Raw genomic sequence first — 17,156 nt, 5'->3', positions numbered from 1 at the left:
CCCCGTACTTCGTACACGTAGGTAATGACTGTACAGCTACCTATTTTGAGCACGCAAATTCTTGTTTCCCGGGCTCCTCGTGTAAGTGACTCATTTAAACGACCATCGGCATTAGTGTAAGGGGTTTCCCACTCCCCTTTTCCCTTTCCCCTGCCTACTTAAGTTGAACATCCGTCGAATACGCAGAGGGGAGAGGGATGTTGTATTGTTACTCCTTAGGATACCTAGGTAGGTAAGGTAGCCAGCCCGGCTAGGTTGGACCAACTGGGCACGGCATTGTGGGCGAACAGAAGAAGGGAAAAGAACAGGTGGGATGCAGACCGGGGTCCCCCCCTCCAGGGCTCCTTCCGCCTGCCTTAGTGAATAATGAATTTTCCCAGGGTGAGCCACGTGATTTAGCGGGGAGGTCAGACGGCTGTTTGATTGGATGACGAGGCCTCTAATGCGGGGACAGTTGCACCTGCACGATTCTCGACCATTGCCCTCCACACACTCACTGTCTCGTTCCTCATCTTCCGAATGACTGACAGTAGCAGCTCGGCACCTCAGGGAGAGGATAGCCCAAAGGGGTTTGTCAGATACCCTGTACATCTCTAGGGGCATCAAAAGAAGAGAAGAAAATATACTCTGTACAAAAGAGGTTATTGAATATTTGTTTCTCCAGGGCGAACAGTTAGTCCTAAAACCAGGTAGTTGTCCTTGCGGGTGACCCCTTCAAACCAATAGCCCAAACAAGCACAAAGCCGTATCCGTAGCGTCCTGTTTATTTATTGACAGCCTTCACAACAACAATTCGGAATCGCTGGCTGGCTGGCTAGGTATCCGTACGTTCCCGCTCTCCGTGCTTGATTCCCTCCTTCCCCAAGCCGAACGTCTGATCCCAATGGTGCCTGAGGCTGATGCTCGAGCCACTTCTGCTGCCTGGTCCCTACCTGCCTGCCTACAGCACTTGCCTGAGTGCGGTAGCTGCCTGCCTAGCTCTGACCCTTAGACAGGCAGGACCCTCTTGTCAGGCGAATGGCTTCTTCTCGTCCGCCCTTTACTTAATGTCAACAAACTGCCAACTACGGAACTGATGCTCAGTCAACACGTCTCACCTTGCAGACTGTCTCACAAAATCCCACCCAACCACAGCACACTCACGAACCAAGTCGTCAGTTATCCGGATTCCAACGAATCCAGCGACACGTTGACCACGAAGGCTCTCGGCCTTATTTCCGAATTACACTCGCTGTTCATTGGGCCGGCGAAACATCTTGGGGCACGCAAGGGGCAATTTACTGTACCTCTAGTCAGTCATGGCACCCGCCAATGTTCTACGGTTTCCCCGGTCAGACAGTGAAGGCGACTTTGTCGTCATCCAAGTGACGCCCACTCGGTCGAATGCATTGGATGTGAAGTTGGTGGGAACTGATGGCGTGGAGCCGTATGCTGTTTCCTGTGAGTCGAATGCTCGTCATCCCGTTTTCATGGCCGAAGATCATTGCGGCCCGGGCGAGTGGGTCTCGTCCGATGCTGTCTCATGCGCCGAACTCATGGACCGCCGTCACGGAACCCTAGGGGGACTAACAAAAGATATCGACTTGCAGTGCGTCAAGATAAAGTCGCGGCGCTCCGAGTCAAGAACAGTCCCTGCACAGAGAACGAATGGGTCTCTATCCTCACCGCCGTGCTGCGACAGGAGCCAACCAACGACATTGAGGTGCTCGCCGATGTCGAAAATGAAACGATACTCACTTTGACTATTCGGAAAAGGGGGAAGGAGTTCACGGTAAGTATCGCTCGCTCGAACCTCTTCCCAGCCTTGCTTTCTGGGTGGCCGGGCTGATGGCTGATGGCTGGCCTCTAGCAACGTCTCGGTTCCATCGAGTTAAACCACAGCCCACGCGAGCTGATTGAGCTATTTGACTGGTGTGGCCTATCGGCGCAGACAGCCAATGAGGCCAAGGAGGCTCTAGCTTCTGCGGCTGCCAGAGCAACCCAGCTTGAAGAATCCGTGCGCGAGCTCAAAGCACAGCTGGACGAGCTAATGGCGGCCAAGGAGGCCGACGAGTCGGAACTGCTAGAGAAATTCCGCGACCTATTGAACGAGAAGAAGGTCAAGATCAGACAGCAACAGAAACTTTTGGCGTCTGCATCCGTCGACCCCGCCAAACTAGCGCAGGTACAGAGCTCTCTCCAGGCCGCAGGTAAAGGCCATGCGGCGGCCAAGTCTAGGCCGGCCAAGAGGAAGGCTGCCCCCGCACCCGGCAATGACGATAGCTCTTCTGATGAAGGCTTCGAGAAGATGGACGTCGATCTTGCCATGGAACCAGCTTCTGGAGGATCAGACCAAGAGCACGATACGACCGAGGACGAGGAGGAGACGGCAAGTGAGGACGATGAGGAAAATAACCAGACAGCGCCAACGTCTGTCGAGCAGCCAAAGTCTCATGGTCATGGGGCTTCACAGTCTAAGGAAAAGGCACCTGCCGCAAAGAAGGAGGCCCCTCCTGTGAAGAGAGAGCTACCTTTTGCTAGAAAGAAGCCAGCTCCGAAGTTATCACCTCCGCCCGCTGGCAGCGAGACTGAGTCTGATGACGAGCTTTGAGATGCTCAATGACGGAGGCCGGCAGAGTTCACGACGTTTCTCATCATTGTTTACTCTATAAGCCGCCTCAGCCACGGTCGCAGAGAACAGTGGCAAACGTAACGGTTTCTCATGAAGCATTTACCTATGGCTACAAAAACAACTGCTCGACGCCATAGCCTCAGAATTCAAAACAAAACTGGAAAGTGAACTGGCTCAGCTCCTATCGTTGGGGTCGAACTTATTCTTCCAGAACCGACGGAAATGCTTGGTCTCGCCAGCCTTTGCAATCTCATTCACCTCCCGTGGCGTGAGCTTAACGGCGGGCAGGTGATTCATATAACTCTGGAGCCTTTCTTCCTTGGAAGAGGTGGTGATGGTGATCAGACCTTGGTCGATGCACCATCGAAGTGCGATGATGGAATCGCTCACGCCATACTTCTTGGACAAGTTGGCATAGATGGTCCTGACGGAAGATTCGACGTCGGAAGTGATGGCGGTCAGGGGGCCATAGACAGAGACGGCAATCCTGTTCTTGCGGTGGAAATCCAGCAGGTCGCCGTGCTGCAGATGAGGGTGAAACTCGATCTGGTTGATGGCAGGAGGGATCTTGGCCGTCTTCAAGATGGCCTCGAGGTGGGGTTGGAGGAAGTTGCTGACGCCGATGGACTTGGCCCGGCCGGACTCCTTGATGGCCTCGAGATCTGCCCATTTCTGCTGGAGCTCCTCGTCCGAGTCGGCGAAGAAGGGTGCATGGATGAGATAGAGATCCACGTACTCAAGACCGAGTTTCTCCAAAGAACGCTTGAAGGATTCTTCGGTATCCTGCTTCTTGGTTCCGCTGATCTTAGTGGTGACGAACAGCTTCTCTCTGGGTACGCCGGCCTTCTTGATAGCCGCGCCGAGCTCCTCTTCGTTTCCGTAGACTAGCGTGTGTTAGGACGCTCACTAGTGCATGTCATTGTTCGTGCATACCTTCCGCGCCATCAAGATGACGGTATCCGACTTTGATGGCCTGGACTGTGTAATCGACGATTTTATCATCAAAGCTTGCGCCGCCAGATTTGTAGTTGGCCGTACCCAGGCCGTAGGCGAGCTATTAATACGTCAGCATGAACAGTCACTGGAGCAAGCCGGCTGATTTGCAGCGGGTTTGCTGCTAGCTGAGGCTCTAAGGGCAAGCTCAGCGCTGATACGCATTGCCGAGCGGCGGGTCCCCCACAGAGGTGTGACTTGTTCATCTTAAGTGCCGACTTACCATTGGAATCTTGTTGCCATCGTTGAGCTTCAACCAGGGGATGTAATCCGTTTGCTTGGGTGGTGTTCCCGAGGCATCGGGCGTGAAGGTGGACAGGATCGAGTTCATGTTGTGATTACTGAGATTGGGATGGAGAGGTATAGGAAGGAACGGTGACGATGCCTGGGTAGAGATGTTGAGCAGAGTCTAGAGATTATTACTCTGAGCTTATGCGGCGGTGTATGAAGGACGTTGAGGTTGACTCCGGTAACGGGAACGAGAAGATGGACCAGGGCAGGCAATGGGGTTGTATTTCTAATCGGATGGATCTATGCTTGTAGTTGCAGATGGAGCTTGAGGGGCATAGGGTTATCAACATGATGGGTGACGGTTAGTCAGGGTGGCCAGCGGAATATGCATATATGAGTGAGCAGAAAAGAGTGTCTTATTCGTACTAAAGAGTGGATGGTATCACCACGGGCTTGTGGGCCTAATGCTATCCTAATAACTGTTCCAGAGCTAGGGCCAGGTGGAAATGACAGGCTGGCCTGTTTAAGTACAGTCAGACCATCCTGGATGGGTTATGTCCATGACTCGCATAGAAGCATGCATGGATTCTGTCACACCCCCTCAGAGAAGCAACTGTTGAAGTTGTGTCTCTGGATAAAGCAGAGCTTTTGATAACTGACGATTAGCGAGAGCGACAGAAGGTAGGGTAATGTAGTGTTGAAGACCCAAGATTGGGATTTCCCTTGATCAAGTCGTGTGGTGTTGTGACCACTGCTGATCTGGTCTGCAGATCATCCTACCCAAGCATCTAAGCTGCCTGAGCTATCTCGGCTTCTCTGAGAGCCTTGACTTGTTGCTCAACGTTTGCCATACCTAGCTGGGCTAGAAATCGGCAGTGCTTCTGAGCTGGCAGTGCTTTGGTGAGTCCGTCTGCGACCATCTCATTGGTTTTGATCCAGTTGAAGTTGATGAGACCACCCCTGACTTCCTGACGAAGCCAAAGATTGCTGATATTGATATGACGAAGCTTGCTAGTCACTTGAGGTCTCTCGGTGGTGAGGAGTCTCAAGGTTGCTTGGTTGTCGCACTGGAGAGAGTAGTCACCATCAAGATCAAGCTGAAGTTGTTCGACTAGTCGGATAGTGGCCTTGTATTCCTTTGCAGCTTGCGTGAGGGCGACCAGCTCAGCCTCAGTACTCGAGGTAACAACGCGACGTTGCTTAGATGACCTCCAGCCAATAGGGCCACCAAACATCATCATCATATACCCTTGGGTGCTCTTGCGAGTTGCGAGGTCGTCAGCAAAGGAGGCATCTGAGGCACAGAAGAGAGTTCCTGGTCCTTGAGAGTTGTATTCGATCGCGAGATAACGAGTATGATCGAGGTAGTCAAGGCAAGCGTCGGCTGCCTTCTTGTGCTTGGCTGATGGGTTGGTGAGGAATTCAGAGAGTCTGGATGAAGTTCTAGAGATGTCTGGTCTTCCAACGACTCCTGCATAGTTGAGGGATCCAATAAGTCGCTGATAGTGGTGGATTTCGGCTGGAGTTGCTTCCTGATCGTTAGGAGCTAGGTTGTCGACAGCCATTGGTGTCCCAGCTGGCTTCTTCCTCTTGTTCACTGCGAATTCGTCGCAGATCTTGGCAATGTAGTTGTCAAGGCTTAGCCAAAGCTTGCCAGCCTTGCGGTCTCTGATGACTCGTATGCCTAGGAAGATGTTCATTTCTCCTATGATCTTCATCTCGTAGATCTCTTGAAGTCCCTTGACGACTTGCTCGGCCATCTTTTTGTTTTTCTTACGATAAATCACAGCAATATCGTCCACAAAGAAGAAGACTAGGACTCCCTTACCGATGAGGATACAGTCGTCCTCATCAAGGGGAGCAAGTCCAAGTTTCTTGAGAGTATCAGAGAGGCTCTTCTGCCACAAAAGAGGGCTTCTCCTCAGACCATAGAGTGCCTTGCGAAGGATGAGGCAGGATCCCGGCCTGCTGTAGCCCGGAGGGAACCAGACATAAACCAGTTCATCAAGGGTAGCGTTAGTGAAGGCATTTACAGCATCAAGCTGCATCGTCTCTAGGTTGAAACGTGCCACAAGGGCCATGACGCTGCGAAACGATCTTCCAGCGAGTGTCGATGCGTAGGTTTCCAGCCCATTGAGTGGCTGAAGATCTCCTCTGACACAGATCCTTGCTTTGAATCGCTTGAGAAATCCATGCTTGTCGAATTTGTAGGTATATACCCACTTGAGAGGAAGAATTCGATGGATCTTCTGATTGACGTCTTCTAGTCTGGTAAGCTCGAAGGTGCCCTTCTTCCAGACTGTTCGATATTCCACGTTCATTGCTGCCAGCCACTTGGGCCAGAACTTGTGCTCTTTTGCTTCGGAGTATTTCTGGGGAGGTGAGGGGAGGTCTCTGCGATGAATTTGACCTAGATCATGAGCGAAGTCGTCCCATCTGTCCTTTTCCTTGGTTGAATCTGTCAACTGGAAGAAGGAAGATCTGATTGATGAAGATCTATCCTTAAGTCGGCGAGAGGATCTTGTAGCTGCCTCTGGTTGGTGATTGGTTTGACCAATTGGCGTTTCCCGATTGTAAATAGGGTTATTGCGACTTCCTCTTGGTCGTCCTCTTGGTCTCCCTGTACCTATAGTAGGAGGTGGAGCATCCGAAGAATCAGCGACGTGGATTGTTGACTCAGCGGTCGTTGCTGAGGATGATGATGAGGTGGAGGGCGAGCGATCCTGAATTGCAGTATCCGGAGTGGGTGACTCTTCATGGGTTGTTGACTCAGGAGTAGGAGGGTCCTGAATGAAAGGTTGATCTGAGTCTGAAGTTGTTTGTAGTGACAGTTGCTGAGTAACTGTCTCTTCTTCTGGGTCTGTATAGGTTAAAACATGCTCTTCCACCCCCTCAACTGAAGGAGTGTGTGACTCCTGAAGTTGTGTTCCTGGAGAGCCAGTAGGAGTAGGCAGTTGAGGCTCTCGCTGTTGGTCGAAGCACTGTTCCCTGGCATCCCTCGGTCCAACTGCAGCAGCTGAATGATGCTGGAGGTCTTCGTCATTCCACAGTCGTGAATCCATGGGGAGATCTTCACTCTGAGGATCAGGAATCGGAATCTCCAGAATAGAGAAGACTCTCTCTAGCTCCGTTCGATGAAGGAGACTGGTATCCTCCTGGCTGGGATCGTATAGCTTCGTTTCGTCGAATGTGACATCTCTGGTCCTCATGACCTTGTTGATTGCTGGGACCCAGATGCGATAAATGTTGGTACTGTCATAACCACAGAGATACCCAACGTGGGCTCTAGGCTCGGTCTTGTTCGCCTTCTCTTCCCCTCTAAGGTATGTTGCAGTGAGAGGGTAGGCCTTACAGCCGTATCGTCGTAGATGAGCAAGTTGGGGGAGCTCAGCTCTCTGATGAGTAGTCCAGGGCCTAGAGTTGAGCCAAGAATTGATCAATCCCTCTGGGGTTTGCCAAGCGTGCCTCTTGCGGGGCATTCTGTTGCTGAGATAATTTGCAGCTCTCACAAGTTCAGGGGCTAATTCCTCTGGGAATCGTGATTGATATCGTAGGGCCCTAGTGATCTTGAAGAGAATCTCACCAGCCTTCTCTGCTGGATTTTGAGCCCCAGTATAGGCTGCAGATCGCTCAATAAGCTTGCCGTTATCTGCTGCCCACAAGTCGAAGGCATTTCGAAGAGCTGTTTCCCAATCAAGGCGAAGGATCGAGAGTTTGAAGTGGTATTGTTGCTCAAGAAATGTGGCCATCTGAATGATCGCCTGGAGTCCCTCCTTACGAGAATTGAGGAACCGGACCCATGTAAACCCACTCCATTCGTCCCTTACGAGCAGAACGATCTTCTCACCATTATAGGTCCTTCTCAGTGTGAAGAAGTCTATGGAGACGTAATCTCCTGGGGCGGTCGGATTGTGGTCAGGCCTCCTTCTTGAGACTTTACGAATCGCCTTGCCTGTGCTGCAAGCCTCGCATTCGATGGTCGTCACCCCCTGAATCTTGATTCCCCGGCTGTTCTTGAGCAGATGCTCGAGAGCTTTCGCACTTGGATGGCCGAGACGTTCGTGCCAGATCATGGCCTCTGCATTGGAGGGCGTAAGGGGATCCCTAGAATTAGGTTGACCTCGCTTTACAGCAGGCTGGGCGTCTGAAAGAACGAAGCTAACATGTTTATCAGGGGTTGGATTTGTTGGGATTGACGTCGAGGTGTCATTGTTGTTGAAGGATGAAGCTTGAGCAATAGTCGAGTCATGATTGTGGTACTCCAGGAGATATTGACCATGTTTCCAAGGTGTGTGATACAGGACCTCTCCTGTTCTGGTCTCAAGTCCTGGATGGCGAACCGTGAAGATCAGGCCTTTTTCCTTCAGGGGCTCAGCTCCAATGAGGGTTACAGGGTAGTCTGGGCAATACCAGGCATCCCGTACGATAAACCCTTTCTTCCTGAGACCACCTTGGTTAGGGCGGATCTTCATAGTCCCGCGAGCGATAGCTGTCATTCTTCCTCCTCCAGTAGTGAACTCTGTTGAATGGCTGAAGTCTAGATCCTTCATTCTAGAGCGATCGTTGCAGATGTGGAATCCAGTCCCAGAGTCGACGATAACACTGTTCCGGAGTGGAAAACCAGCATATAGACTTATTGCTGGAGCGCTGTTTGGGGCAGCATAGAAGGACGAGGAATCAGAACTGTGTTCGGTGTCCCTATCGGAGTCTGACTGCTCTTGGTTGAAGTAGGAAGAACTTTGACCTGCGTTCTCCTTGTACGGTGGAGAGGAAGATTGAGTAGCCGGCTTGTCTGACGAGGCTGACGAGGAGACTTTAGCGTTGTTGAGTCGCCCCTGCGCCCTTGGGTTCTTCTTAAGCCAGGCCTGACCCCGTTCAATAGCCTTCTTGTTCTGAGGATGGTTTGGGTCGTAACTAGCCTTCCTCTTCTCCGGGTTGAAGTGAGGACAGTCAATGACCCAGTGTTTTATATAACCAAGGCAAGCAGGACACTTGGGAACCAGTATCTCGTTTCTTTTCCCTTGTGACTCTGTTGGATTGCCCTTCTCATCTTCTCCTTGCCAAGTGGCGAAGCTAGATGCTTTGGCATCTTTGAATAGCCAGTCAGGATGGAAGGACCTGACCCATTGACGGAAGAAGTTGGCTTGTTGAATTCCAGCACATTTCTCTCCTGCCTTAGGGGGTTTCTTTATGCCGTTTTGGTTGAAGGAGAAGGTAGCAGTTGTATAGTAGCTGGGAGCGAGTGGCTCGACTGCCTTAAGGAAGTCAGCAACTTGAGTGGTTGGGTCAAGAAGCGCTGGAAGTCCAACGTCAACGACCTCATCCATGATGTCAATGTAGTTGCTGAGCCAATCAGACAGCTTGGATCGCTTGATTGAGCCCATGTGAGCTTGATAGCGACGAAGAATGAGTTGTTGCCTCGCGTAGTTATCCGGGGCAAGCTCGTCCCTGAGAGCGATGATCATTTCTCTGAGACTCTCTTTACCACTGACGTGGTTGATGTACTGGGCCTCAACTGTGGAGGTGACCCAGGAAAGAACGGCAATGATGCCTTTGTTAGCCCTTTTGTAGTCTTCCATTCGATCGGCATGTCTGGCCTTAGCCAAGGCAAGCTCGTTGACGAAGTTCTCGGCTTCAGGGCTTGGTTCAGTAAGACGGGGCCTGATGTTCACCACTTGTTGGTCTGGATCTATATAGTTCCAGACCTCATGGATCCTAGCCACCAGCTTGAGGTTTCCGTACCATTTGGTCCAGTCAGCGTCAGAAGTCAGCTTCTGAGTGACCTTAGATGACTCCATGGTTGAGGAAGAGGCAATTGTAGCCTTGTGGGGTTGTATCGATATCGTTAGGATGGATCGATTGCCTATAGAGAGGCAGAGTTGTTGCTTCCGTTGAAGCTGAAGATCCTGGCCTGTGTGGCTGCAGGATTGGCGCTGGCCAAAGGAGACTGAATAGTCTCAAGAGTTGCAATGCACTTGATCGATTGATGCTGTCTGAGTGACAGGTCCTTGCCTCTTGGCTGAAGGAATCAATCAAGACGACAGTTGCTAGAGTCGACTGGGCTCATAACTGACGGTTAGTCAGGGTGGCCAGCGGAATATGCATATATGAGTGAGCAGAAAAGAGTGTCTTATTCGTACTAAAGAGTGGATGGTATCACCACGGGCTTGTGGGCCTAATGCTATCCTAATAACTGTTCCAGAGCTAGGGCCAGGTGGAAATGACAGGCTGGCCTGTTTAAGTACAGTCAGACCATCCTGGATGGGTTATGTCCATGACTCGCATAGAAGCATGCATGGATTCTGTCAATGGGACGAGGAGCGAAAATACGGCGCACGATTGTTCGAGTCCGCTCTCCGTTTCGATGGCCTGCAGTGCCTGTCGAAATGCAGGAAATCAAGAGGACCCCTCACCACGCCATGCCGGCCAGCAATAGCCGAGACGTCCAATTGACATCACCGAGGCACTGAACAGCTTCGTAGAGGTCCGTCACACGAAGACAAAGATGGCGCTTTGAGGAAAGTGGGACTAGACTGGACTGACACACTGGGATTCCCCCCACTTGCCCCAATTGGAGCTTGCCAGGGCATACTGAATTCCCGGGATGGCGGGGGCATTTACAGTGACGCCAATGGTGACGACAGTGTTGGAGCTGTTGCGTGATGGAGGGGAGCAGCACACGGGCCGTGGACTCTCCAGACTTTTGGGGGAGGGACCGGGACCCCTTTCGGTACTGGAAAGGCACCCGAGAAAGGGGTCGAACATACGGATACGGAGTCTGAAATCCCAGATGCCTAGGTATCTACACCTACCTAGGCAAATGATGAGTGGACTCCGGGATCGGAAACCCGTTTGTCACCTATCGGCGACCCGTCGAAGTGGACGCCGATGTTCTATCCAGGTGCACATCGTGCGGCTTAGGTCAGCATGGCGATTTTCTAGAATCCCGTTGCCACTGGAGCTCGGGGGGTGGTCTTTCTTGTCCGTCTTGTCTGTCTTACACCAATCATTAGCAAAAACGCCTCCGCCGACGGCATTTTCACCAGAGCTATTTCTTCTATTGTACATTTTTTGCATCCAAGATAATATCCATTTGCTCTTCTCTTCGCTGTTACAATCAACCTGCATCTTGCCTGTTGCATCGCACGCTCCCATTGACTTGCGAGAACTGCGTATATGCTCTCGCGACTGCTCTCCCGCCGAGCCGTCCCCAGAGCCTGCAGACTGCCCGACATGGCCGCCCAACTCTCCAACGGGTCGGCAACACCCAAGCCCGCATCCGCCGGCCGCGGCCTTTCGATAGGAAACCTTCCCAAGACATGGACCTACACATCGTCCCTGCCACCTGATTCCCTCTTCCCGACCCCGGCCGACTCCCACAAGACCCCTCGCGACCAGATTGCCCCGCGCGGCGTCCGCAATGCCGCCTTCACATGGGTCCGCCCCGAGACCGCTGAGGACCCCGAACTCCTCGCCGTCAGTCCTGCTGCCATGCGCGACATTGGCATCCAGGAAGGTGACGAGAAGACGGAGGAGTTCCGCCAGACCGTTGCTGGGAACAGGCTACACGGCTGGGACGAGGAGAAGCTCGAGGGAGGATACCCATGGGCGCAGTGCTACGGCGGGTTTCAGTTCGGGCAGTGGGCCGGCCAGCTCGGTGACGGTCGCGCCATCTCGCTGTTCGAGACAAGGAACCCCGACACCAATGTGCGATATGAGCTGCAGCTGAAAGGCGCAGGCATGACGCCGTACTCGCGGTTCGCCGACGGTAAAGCTGTTCTGCGGTCAAGTATCCGCGAGTTTGTGGTTTCTGAGGCGCTCCATGCGCTCAAGATTCCAAGCACGCGCGCGTTGTCTCTGACGCTGTTGCCCAAGTCCAAGGTCAGGCGTGAGACTGTCGAGCCGGGTGCGATCGTGCTGCGGTTCGCGCAGTCATGGATCCGTCTAGGAAACTTTGATCTCCCCCGCGCAAGGGGTGACCGTGCTATGATCCGTACCCTGGCGACATACGTTGCCGAAGACGTCCTCGGTGGCTGGGAAACACTCCCCGCGCGCCTCGAGAACCCAGACAAGCCCGGCGAGTGCCTCGAACCCGCCCGCGGCGTCCCCGCGACAGACGTCCAGGGCCCCGAGGACTCGGCCGAAAACCGCTTCACCCGGCTCTTCCGCGAGGTCGCTCGCCGCAACGCTCTAACGGTCGCGAAGTGGCAAGCTTATGGCTTTATGAATGGCGTGCTGAACACGGACAACACTTCCATCATGGGCCTGAGCATCGACTTTGGCCCCTTCGCCTTCATGGACAACTTCGACCCGGCTTACACGCCAAACCACGACGACCACCTCCTGCGGTACAGCTACCGCAACCAGCCAACCATCATCTGGTGGAACCTGGTGCGCTTCGGCGAGGCGATGGGCGAGCTTCTCGGCGCCGGTGCCGGCGTGGACGAGGATGCGTTCGTCAACAACGGAGTTGAAGAGAGCGAGTCCGAGACCCTCATCGGGCGGGCTGAGAAGCTCATCATGCAGGTTGGCGAGGAGTACAAGGCGGTCTTCATGGCGGAGTACAAGCGCCTCATGACGCAGCGTCTGGGGCTCAAGAACTTCAAGGAGAGCGACTTCGACGAGCTCTTCAGCAACTTGCTGGACACGATGGAGACGCACGAGCTGGACTTCAACCACTTCTTCCGCCGCCTGAGCTCCGTCAAGCTGTCGGACATCGCAGACGAGGAGGCCCGCCGCGAGACGGCTGCGCGCTTCTTCCACGCCGAGGGCGCTGCGGGCGGCGAGAACAAGGGCCGCGCGGACATTGGCGCATGGCTGGGCAAGTGGCGCGCGCGCGCCGTCGAGGACTGGGGCGAGGACGCCTCCCAGGATGTTGAGCGCGAGAAGGCTATGAAGGCGGTCAACCCTAACTTTGTGCCGCGCGGCTGGGTGCTTGATGAGATTATCAAGCGGGTGGAGAAGGATGGAGAGAGGGATGTGCTGAGGCGGGTGATGCAGATGGCGCTGCATCCCTTTGAGGACAGCTGGGATGGCAAGAATATTGAGGGACAGGAGTATAAGGGAGACAAGGCGGAGGAGGAGCGATGGGTTGGGGATGTGCCTAAGTTGAAGAGAGCTATCCAGTGTAGCTGCAGCTCTTAGACTGACGTCTTTGGTCTGAGTAAACATATCTAATGCCTGTCAAGAGTTGAGATGAGCTCACTTCGTTGACGTGTCAATTCTTCAAAACTATTTGTGAATTAGGTGAATGCCTGGACATCATTGCTGACTTCAGGCAGCAAGATAACCACTTAGTTGAAGGTAATTTATCTCTCCCTCCATCAGCGGAGCCCAGGAAGACATATTGCAAATGCTCGATCAGACCCAAGAGGGAAACCCTCCCAAATATTGAGGCGGAAGCAGCAGCACACTGCCAATGTCGCAATATCTGGCGATGCTAGACACACAGCTACTGAGCAAACACAGAAGCCATCGCCCACGTCGAGTCAGCCTTGATCCAGACACTCGTCTACTGTTTTATTCTCGTCTGCTCTGTTGCGCAAGGAGAAAGAGCATCCTTGCTGATTCGAATATACCTTTCGTCCCACAGGCTATGTAGGGCATCGAAAACTTGCTGACGGCTAAGATGATTCGAGAAATCAAGGCTTGGGCGAAAATGCCCATCGCAGACGCCACACTCCTAACCTCCAACACAAAGTTGTACAAGGATGTCAATACAGTCGTTGGGGAGGGAGGCAAGTCGACGCCCGAATCTTCGTCGTGGGTCCTGGCAATTCGAATCGTGGCCTTGGAGGAAGGAGATACCTCAAGGTTGTAGTAGAATCTTCCGGATCTTCAAGAGGCTTTCGAAGCGATGATTCGATTGATTGAGAGGATGTCCGCTGGAAAATTCCTCATTGACAAGCATTGCGAAGCTTCATACAAAACGATGCTCGACCGGGTTGTGTATATAGAGACAACTCCTGTATTAGAGAGAATGAAACCTTACCTAACAATGCCAGCACTGTTCATGTTGCTACAGGATGAACGTCCAGTGCTGATACAACCAGAATCACATCATGTGAAGGAGCGTTCTCCTTTGCATCCAGCAAAAATTTGGATAGAAGGCAAATAGATTTCTGGCAGAAAGAGCAACCCTCGAGATCAGACGTTCTAGCTACTAGCTACCCAGTACCATCCATCTGACAACATCTCTCAATGTTTGGCAGATACGGAAACCTGGCCCTTTGCTCGTCAACACTAGCCGTGTCAGCACACGCCCGTCTTATCCTGGATTGGAAAGCGGTCGAGCAATAATCGCTACGGATCCCTTGCAGCACAACATCAGGGAGACAGCAGAAGAGCATACTGAGAAACATCGAGTCGTCACATGGTACCTAGTTTAAGGTATTTACTTTCTTCAACTACTCGCCTCACTCTACCCACGCGTGCTATTATGTACAAGCAATGCATCCATCCCAAACAAAGGAGCTTTCTTTTCTTCGCTTCTCGCCAGTCATACTCGTACAGCCTGTCCCTCATGCCCCGTACGCAATCTGACCCATCGGCCTGTCCTCCTCCATGCCTGGCGCCATGAAGTTGGTCTTGGGGTTGCCAGTGGCCTTGGCTGCGGAGCAGCGGGCCATGGTCGGTGAGCTTTGGCAAAATGTTAGTGTCATTTTCATTTAAGCGGGCGTCGGCATGGACTAACCTTCTTGAGATGACGTCTGTGAAGTAGAAGTTGTCGATGACCTTCTTCAAGGGGGTGCCGCTGGCCTTAGAGCCCTTGTTCTGGTCGACGAGCTGAACCTTGCTCAGCTGCTGCAGAGCGACGGGCTCAACCACATCGTAAGCCGCCAAGGCCGGGCTGACCTCAACCATTCTGTCGCGGAGCTGAGCAACGTCGTCATAGGGCAGAGGGGCGCCGAGGAACTCGCTGACGGCACGGATGATCTTCCAGTCCGTACGGGCAGCGCCAGGGAGAGAAGTGGCGGCACGGGTCATCTGGACACGGCCCTCGGTGTTGATGTACGTGCCAGCCTTCTCGGTGTAGGCAGCGCCAGGGAGAACGACGTCGGCGATCTGGGCACCGCGGTCACCGTGGTGGCCCTGGTAGACGACGAAGGCATTCTTGGGGATGTCCTTCTCGGAGATCTCATCGGCACCAAGAAGCCAGACAAACTTGGGGGCGGTCTCGGCAACCTCGGTGGAGGGAGTGACGAAACCGACCTCGAAGGCACCAGCGCGGGAAGCAGCTCTCTGGAGAACGTTGTATCCGTTCCACTCGGGAGTGATAAAGTTGGCAGCGTTCTTGTCAACGAAGGCACCAATGGTCTCGTAGAAGGCCTTGGCGTCAACGTGGTCAGTGACACCAGAGCCCACGATGATCATAGGGCGCTTGGCAGACTGCAGCTTCTTGCCAAAGGGACCGGCAAGAGCCTGCTTCAAAGAGGCGTGGTCAAGACCGAGGTGCTCGAACTCGAATGTGGAGTCCCACGTCTCGCCAACAACACCGATTTCGAGGTCAGAGCGAAGCCATTGCTTGCGGATACGGGCGTTGAGGACAGCGGCCTCGTGGCGGGGGTTGCTGCCGACAATCAGGATGGCATCAGCCTCCTCAATACCGTAGATCTTGGAGTTAAACAGGTAGTTGGAGCGGACGTCGACACCGTGGGCGATGGGCTTGCTTCCAGAGGGCATATCAAGAGCCAGGTTCTCGGAGCCCAGCTTGTTGGCAAGGTCCTTCATGGCAACCAGAGACTCGACCTCGGTCAGCTCACCAGCAATGACCTTGAACTCGTTGGACTTGGGCTGGAGGTGGTGGTAGGCGTTGGAGATCTCGGTGAGGGCCTGCTCCCAGTCGGCGGGCTCAAACTTGCCCTCACGGCGGATCAAGGGCATGGTCAATCTCTGGGACTTCAGTCCATCACAGGCGAAACGGGTCTTGTCGTTGATCCACTCCTCGTTGACGTCGTCGTTGAGTCTGGGCAGGATACGCATGACCTCGAGGCCACGGGAGTCGACGCGGATGTTGGATCCCAAGCCGTCGAGAACGTCGATGGACTCGGAGTGCTTCAGCTCCCAGGGTCTCGCGCGGAAAGCGTAAGGCTTGGAAGTGAGGGCACCGACGGGGCAAAGATCGATGACGTTGCCGGAGAGCTCGGAGTCAAGGTTCTGCTCGAGGTAGGTACCGATCTGGATGTCGTTGCCACGGCCAAAAGAGCCCATCTCGGGGGCGCCGGCAACGTCGTTCGAGAAACGAACGCATCGTGTGCAGTGGATACATCTGTTCATAGAGGTCTTGATGAGGGGGCCGATGTTCTTGTCCTCGACGGCACGCTTGCCACCGACTTCGTGGAAACGGCCACGGTCGCCACCGTACCGCATCGACTGGTCCTGGAGATCGCACTCACCACCCTGGTCGCAGATAGGGCAGTCAAGAGGATGGTTGGCGAGGAGGAATTCCATGACACCCTCACGGGCCTTGTGTGTGATAGGGGAGTTGGTCTTGACGACCATACCGGGCTGGACGGGCCATGCGCAGGAGGCTACGGGCTTCGGGGCGCGCTCGACTTCGACCAAGCACATACGGCAGTTACCGGCAATCGCGAGCTTTCTGTTGGATTTGTCAGTCGGGGGTCATCCCTCGTAGCGGTAATCGATTCGATCGGAGAGAGTCGTACTCATGGTAGCAATATCTGTTTGCAAGTCAGCTACTGCCAATATGTTTGGTATTCAATGACTGGACGAACCTGGGGATTGTGACGCCTGCCTTTTCGCAAGCTTGAATCAGGGCGGAGCCGGCTAGAGAGTCGTGAGCAGGAGTCCCCGGACAAGGCCACATCGTATCTCACCTTCGACTGACACCTTCTTTCCGTCTATATCTCTCGTCAGCAATCGCCACAGAAACCAATTGGGGGCCCCTTCGCAAGGGCAGGCTCATCCGTACCAACTGTGAGCTCAACTTCGGCGTTCCTGCGAGCTGTGGTAGCAAAGGTTCGTGAGGCATTGGCGGCCTGCTTGCCAGTCCGCCAAGCCGAACGTGCTAGAGTATGCCGCAGCATCGTGTCGCCTTGACGGATCGAGACTCAGACGGAACGGGGGAGGGCGTTTTGGTGGGAGGGCGGATTGATATTCAATCGTTGACGTCGGGAGGGAACTGCTCTTCTGTTCCCGGGCCATGGGGATTTGGTGGCGCTAGTGCGGAAATCGCGATTAATTTACATCGGCCATGATTGGTCAACACAGGCCGTAAGCTACTTGCCGCCTGAGGCAGCAAGAAACTCCTCCGAGCAGCATATAGTCTTCGGAAAATTTCGTCGCAGAGCGTCTTCTCTCT

General features: G+C 53.7%; 4 protein-coding genes across 4 annotated transcripts; 2 read left to right on the top strand and 2 right to left on the bottom strand.

Annotated features, from left to right (window-relative positions):
• Nucleotides 1-951: 951 nt before the first annotated feature.
• CDEST_06761 (Putative DNA repair protein XRCC4) lies at nt 952-2,596 on the top strand. Its single transcript, XM_062922920.1, has 3 exons — nt 952-1,440; nt 1,590-1,771; nt 1,850-2,596. Exons 1-3 carry the CDS (start codon nt 1,299-1,301, stop codon nt 2,588-2,590), a joined length of 1,065 nt encoding a protein of 354 aa, XP_062778971.1. The 5' UTR covers nt 952-1,298; the 3' UTR covers nt 2,591-2,596.
• Nucleotide 2,597: 1 nt separating this feature from the next.
• On the bottom strand, nt 2,598-4,113 carry CDEST_06760 (Putative aldo/keto reductase, aldo-keto reductase, NADP-dependent oxidoreductase). The gene is made up of 3 exons (XM_062922919.1): nt 3,828-4,113; nt 3,545-3,665; nt 2,598-3,495 (listed from the first exon to the last, which is right to left on the bottom strand). The coding sequence occupies exons 1-3, from the start codon at nt 3,933-3,935 to the stop codon at nt 2,786-2,788; spliced, it is 939 nt and encodes a 312-aa protein (XP_062778970.1). The 5' UTR covers nt 3,936-4,113; the 3' UTR covers nt 2,598-2,785.
• A 6,955-nt stretch (nt 4,114-11,068) lies between these two features.
• Nucleotides 11,069-12,979, top strand: CDEST_06759 (Putative protein adenylyltransferase SelO; the record flags this gene model as incomplete). The annotated part of the gene is made up of 1 exon (XM_062922918.1): nt 11,069-12,979. The coding sequence occupies one exon, from the start codon at nt 11,069-11,071 to the stop codon at nt 12,977-12,979; it is 1,911 nt and encodes a 636-aa protein (XP_062778969.1).
• A 1,220-nt stretch (nt 12,980-14,199) lies between these two features.
• CDEST_06758 (Putative NADH:ubiquinone oxidoreductase, 75kDa subunit, molybdopterin oxidoreductase) lies at nt 14,200-16,985 on the bottom strand. Its single transcript, XM_062922917.1, has 6 exons — nt 16,767-16,985; nt 16,672-16,695; nt 16,570-16,621; nt 16,501-16,515; nt 14,529-16,433; nt 14,200-14,473 (listed from the first exon to the last, which is right to left on the bottom strand). The coding sequence occupies exons 1-6, from the start codon at nt 16,879-16,881 to the stop codon at nt 14,356-14,358; spliced, it is 2,229 nt and encodes a 742-aa protein (XP_062778968.1). The 5' UTR covers nt 16,882-16,985; the 3' UTR covers nt 14,200-14,355.
• Between the last annotated feature and the right edge of the window lie 171 nt (nt 16,986-17,156).

This window comes from Colletotrichum destructivum, chromosome 4 (assembly GCF_034447905.1).
Source record: "Colletotrichum destructivum chromosome 4, complete sequence".
In the NCBI taxonomy this organism is placed as follows: domain Eukaryota; kingdom Fungi; phylum Ascomycota; class Sordariomycetes; order Glomerellales; family Glomerellaceae; genus Colletotrichum; species Colletotrichum destructivum.
This window is presented reverse-complemented; position numbering and strand designations above follow the sequence as displayed.

Coding starts and splice junctions, on each gene's coding strand:
- CDEST_06761 (XM_062922920.1), top strand. CDS start 1,299: ATGGCACCCGCCAATGTTCTACGGTTTCCCCGGTCAGACAGTGAAGGC. Junction 1,441..1,589: donor GGAGCCGTATGCTGTTTCCT/GTGAGTCGAATG, acceptor ATCGACTTGCAG/TGCGTCAAGATAAAGTCGCG. Junction 1,772..1,849: donor AAAGGGGGAAGGAGTTCACG/GTAAGTATCGCT, acceptor GCTGGCCTCTAG/CAACGTCTCGGTTCCATCGA.
- CDEST_06760 (XM_062922919.1), bottom strand. CDS start 3,935: ATGAACTCGATCCTGTCCACCTTCACGCCCGATGCCTCGGGAACACCA. Junction 3,666..3,827: donor ATGGCAACAAGATTCCAATG/GTAAGTCGGCAC, acceptor ACGTATTAATAG/CTCGCCTACGGCCTGGGTAC. Junction 3,496..3,544: donor TCATCTTGATGGCGCGGAAG/GTATGCACGAAC, acceptor AACACACGCTAG/TCTACGGAAACGAAGAGGAG.
- CDEST_06758 (XM_062922917.1), bottom strand. CDS start 16,881: ATGCTGCGGCATACTCTAGCACGTTCGGCTTGGCGGACTGGCAAGCAG. Junction 16,696..16,766: donor CGAAGTTGAGCTCACAGTTG/GTACGGATGAGC, acceptor CGAGAGATATAG/ACGGAAAGAAGGTGTCAGTC. Junction 14,474..14,528: donor ACAGACGTCATCTCAAGAAG/GTTAGTCCATGC, acceptor ATTTTGCCAAAG/CTCACCGACCATGGCCCGCT.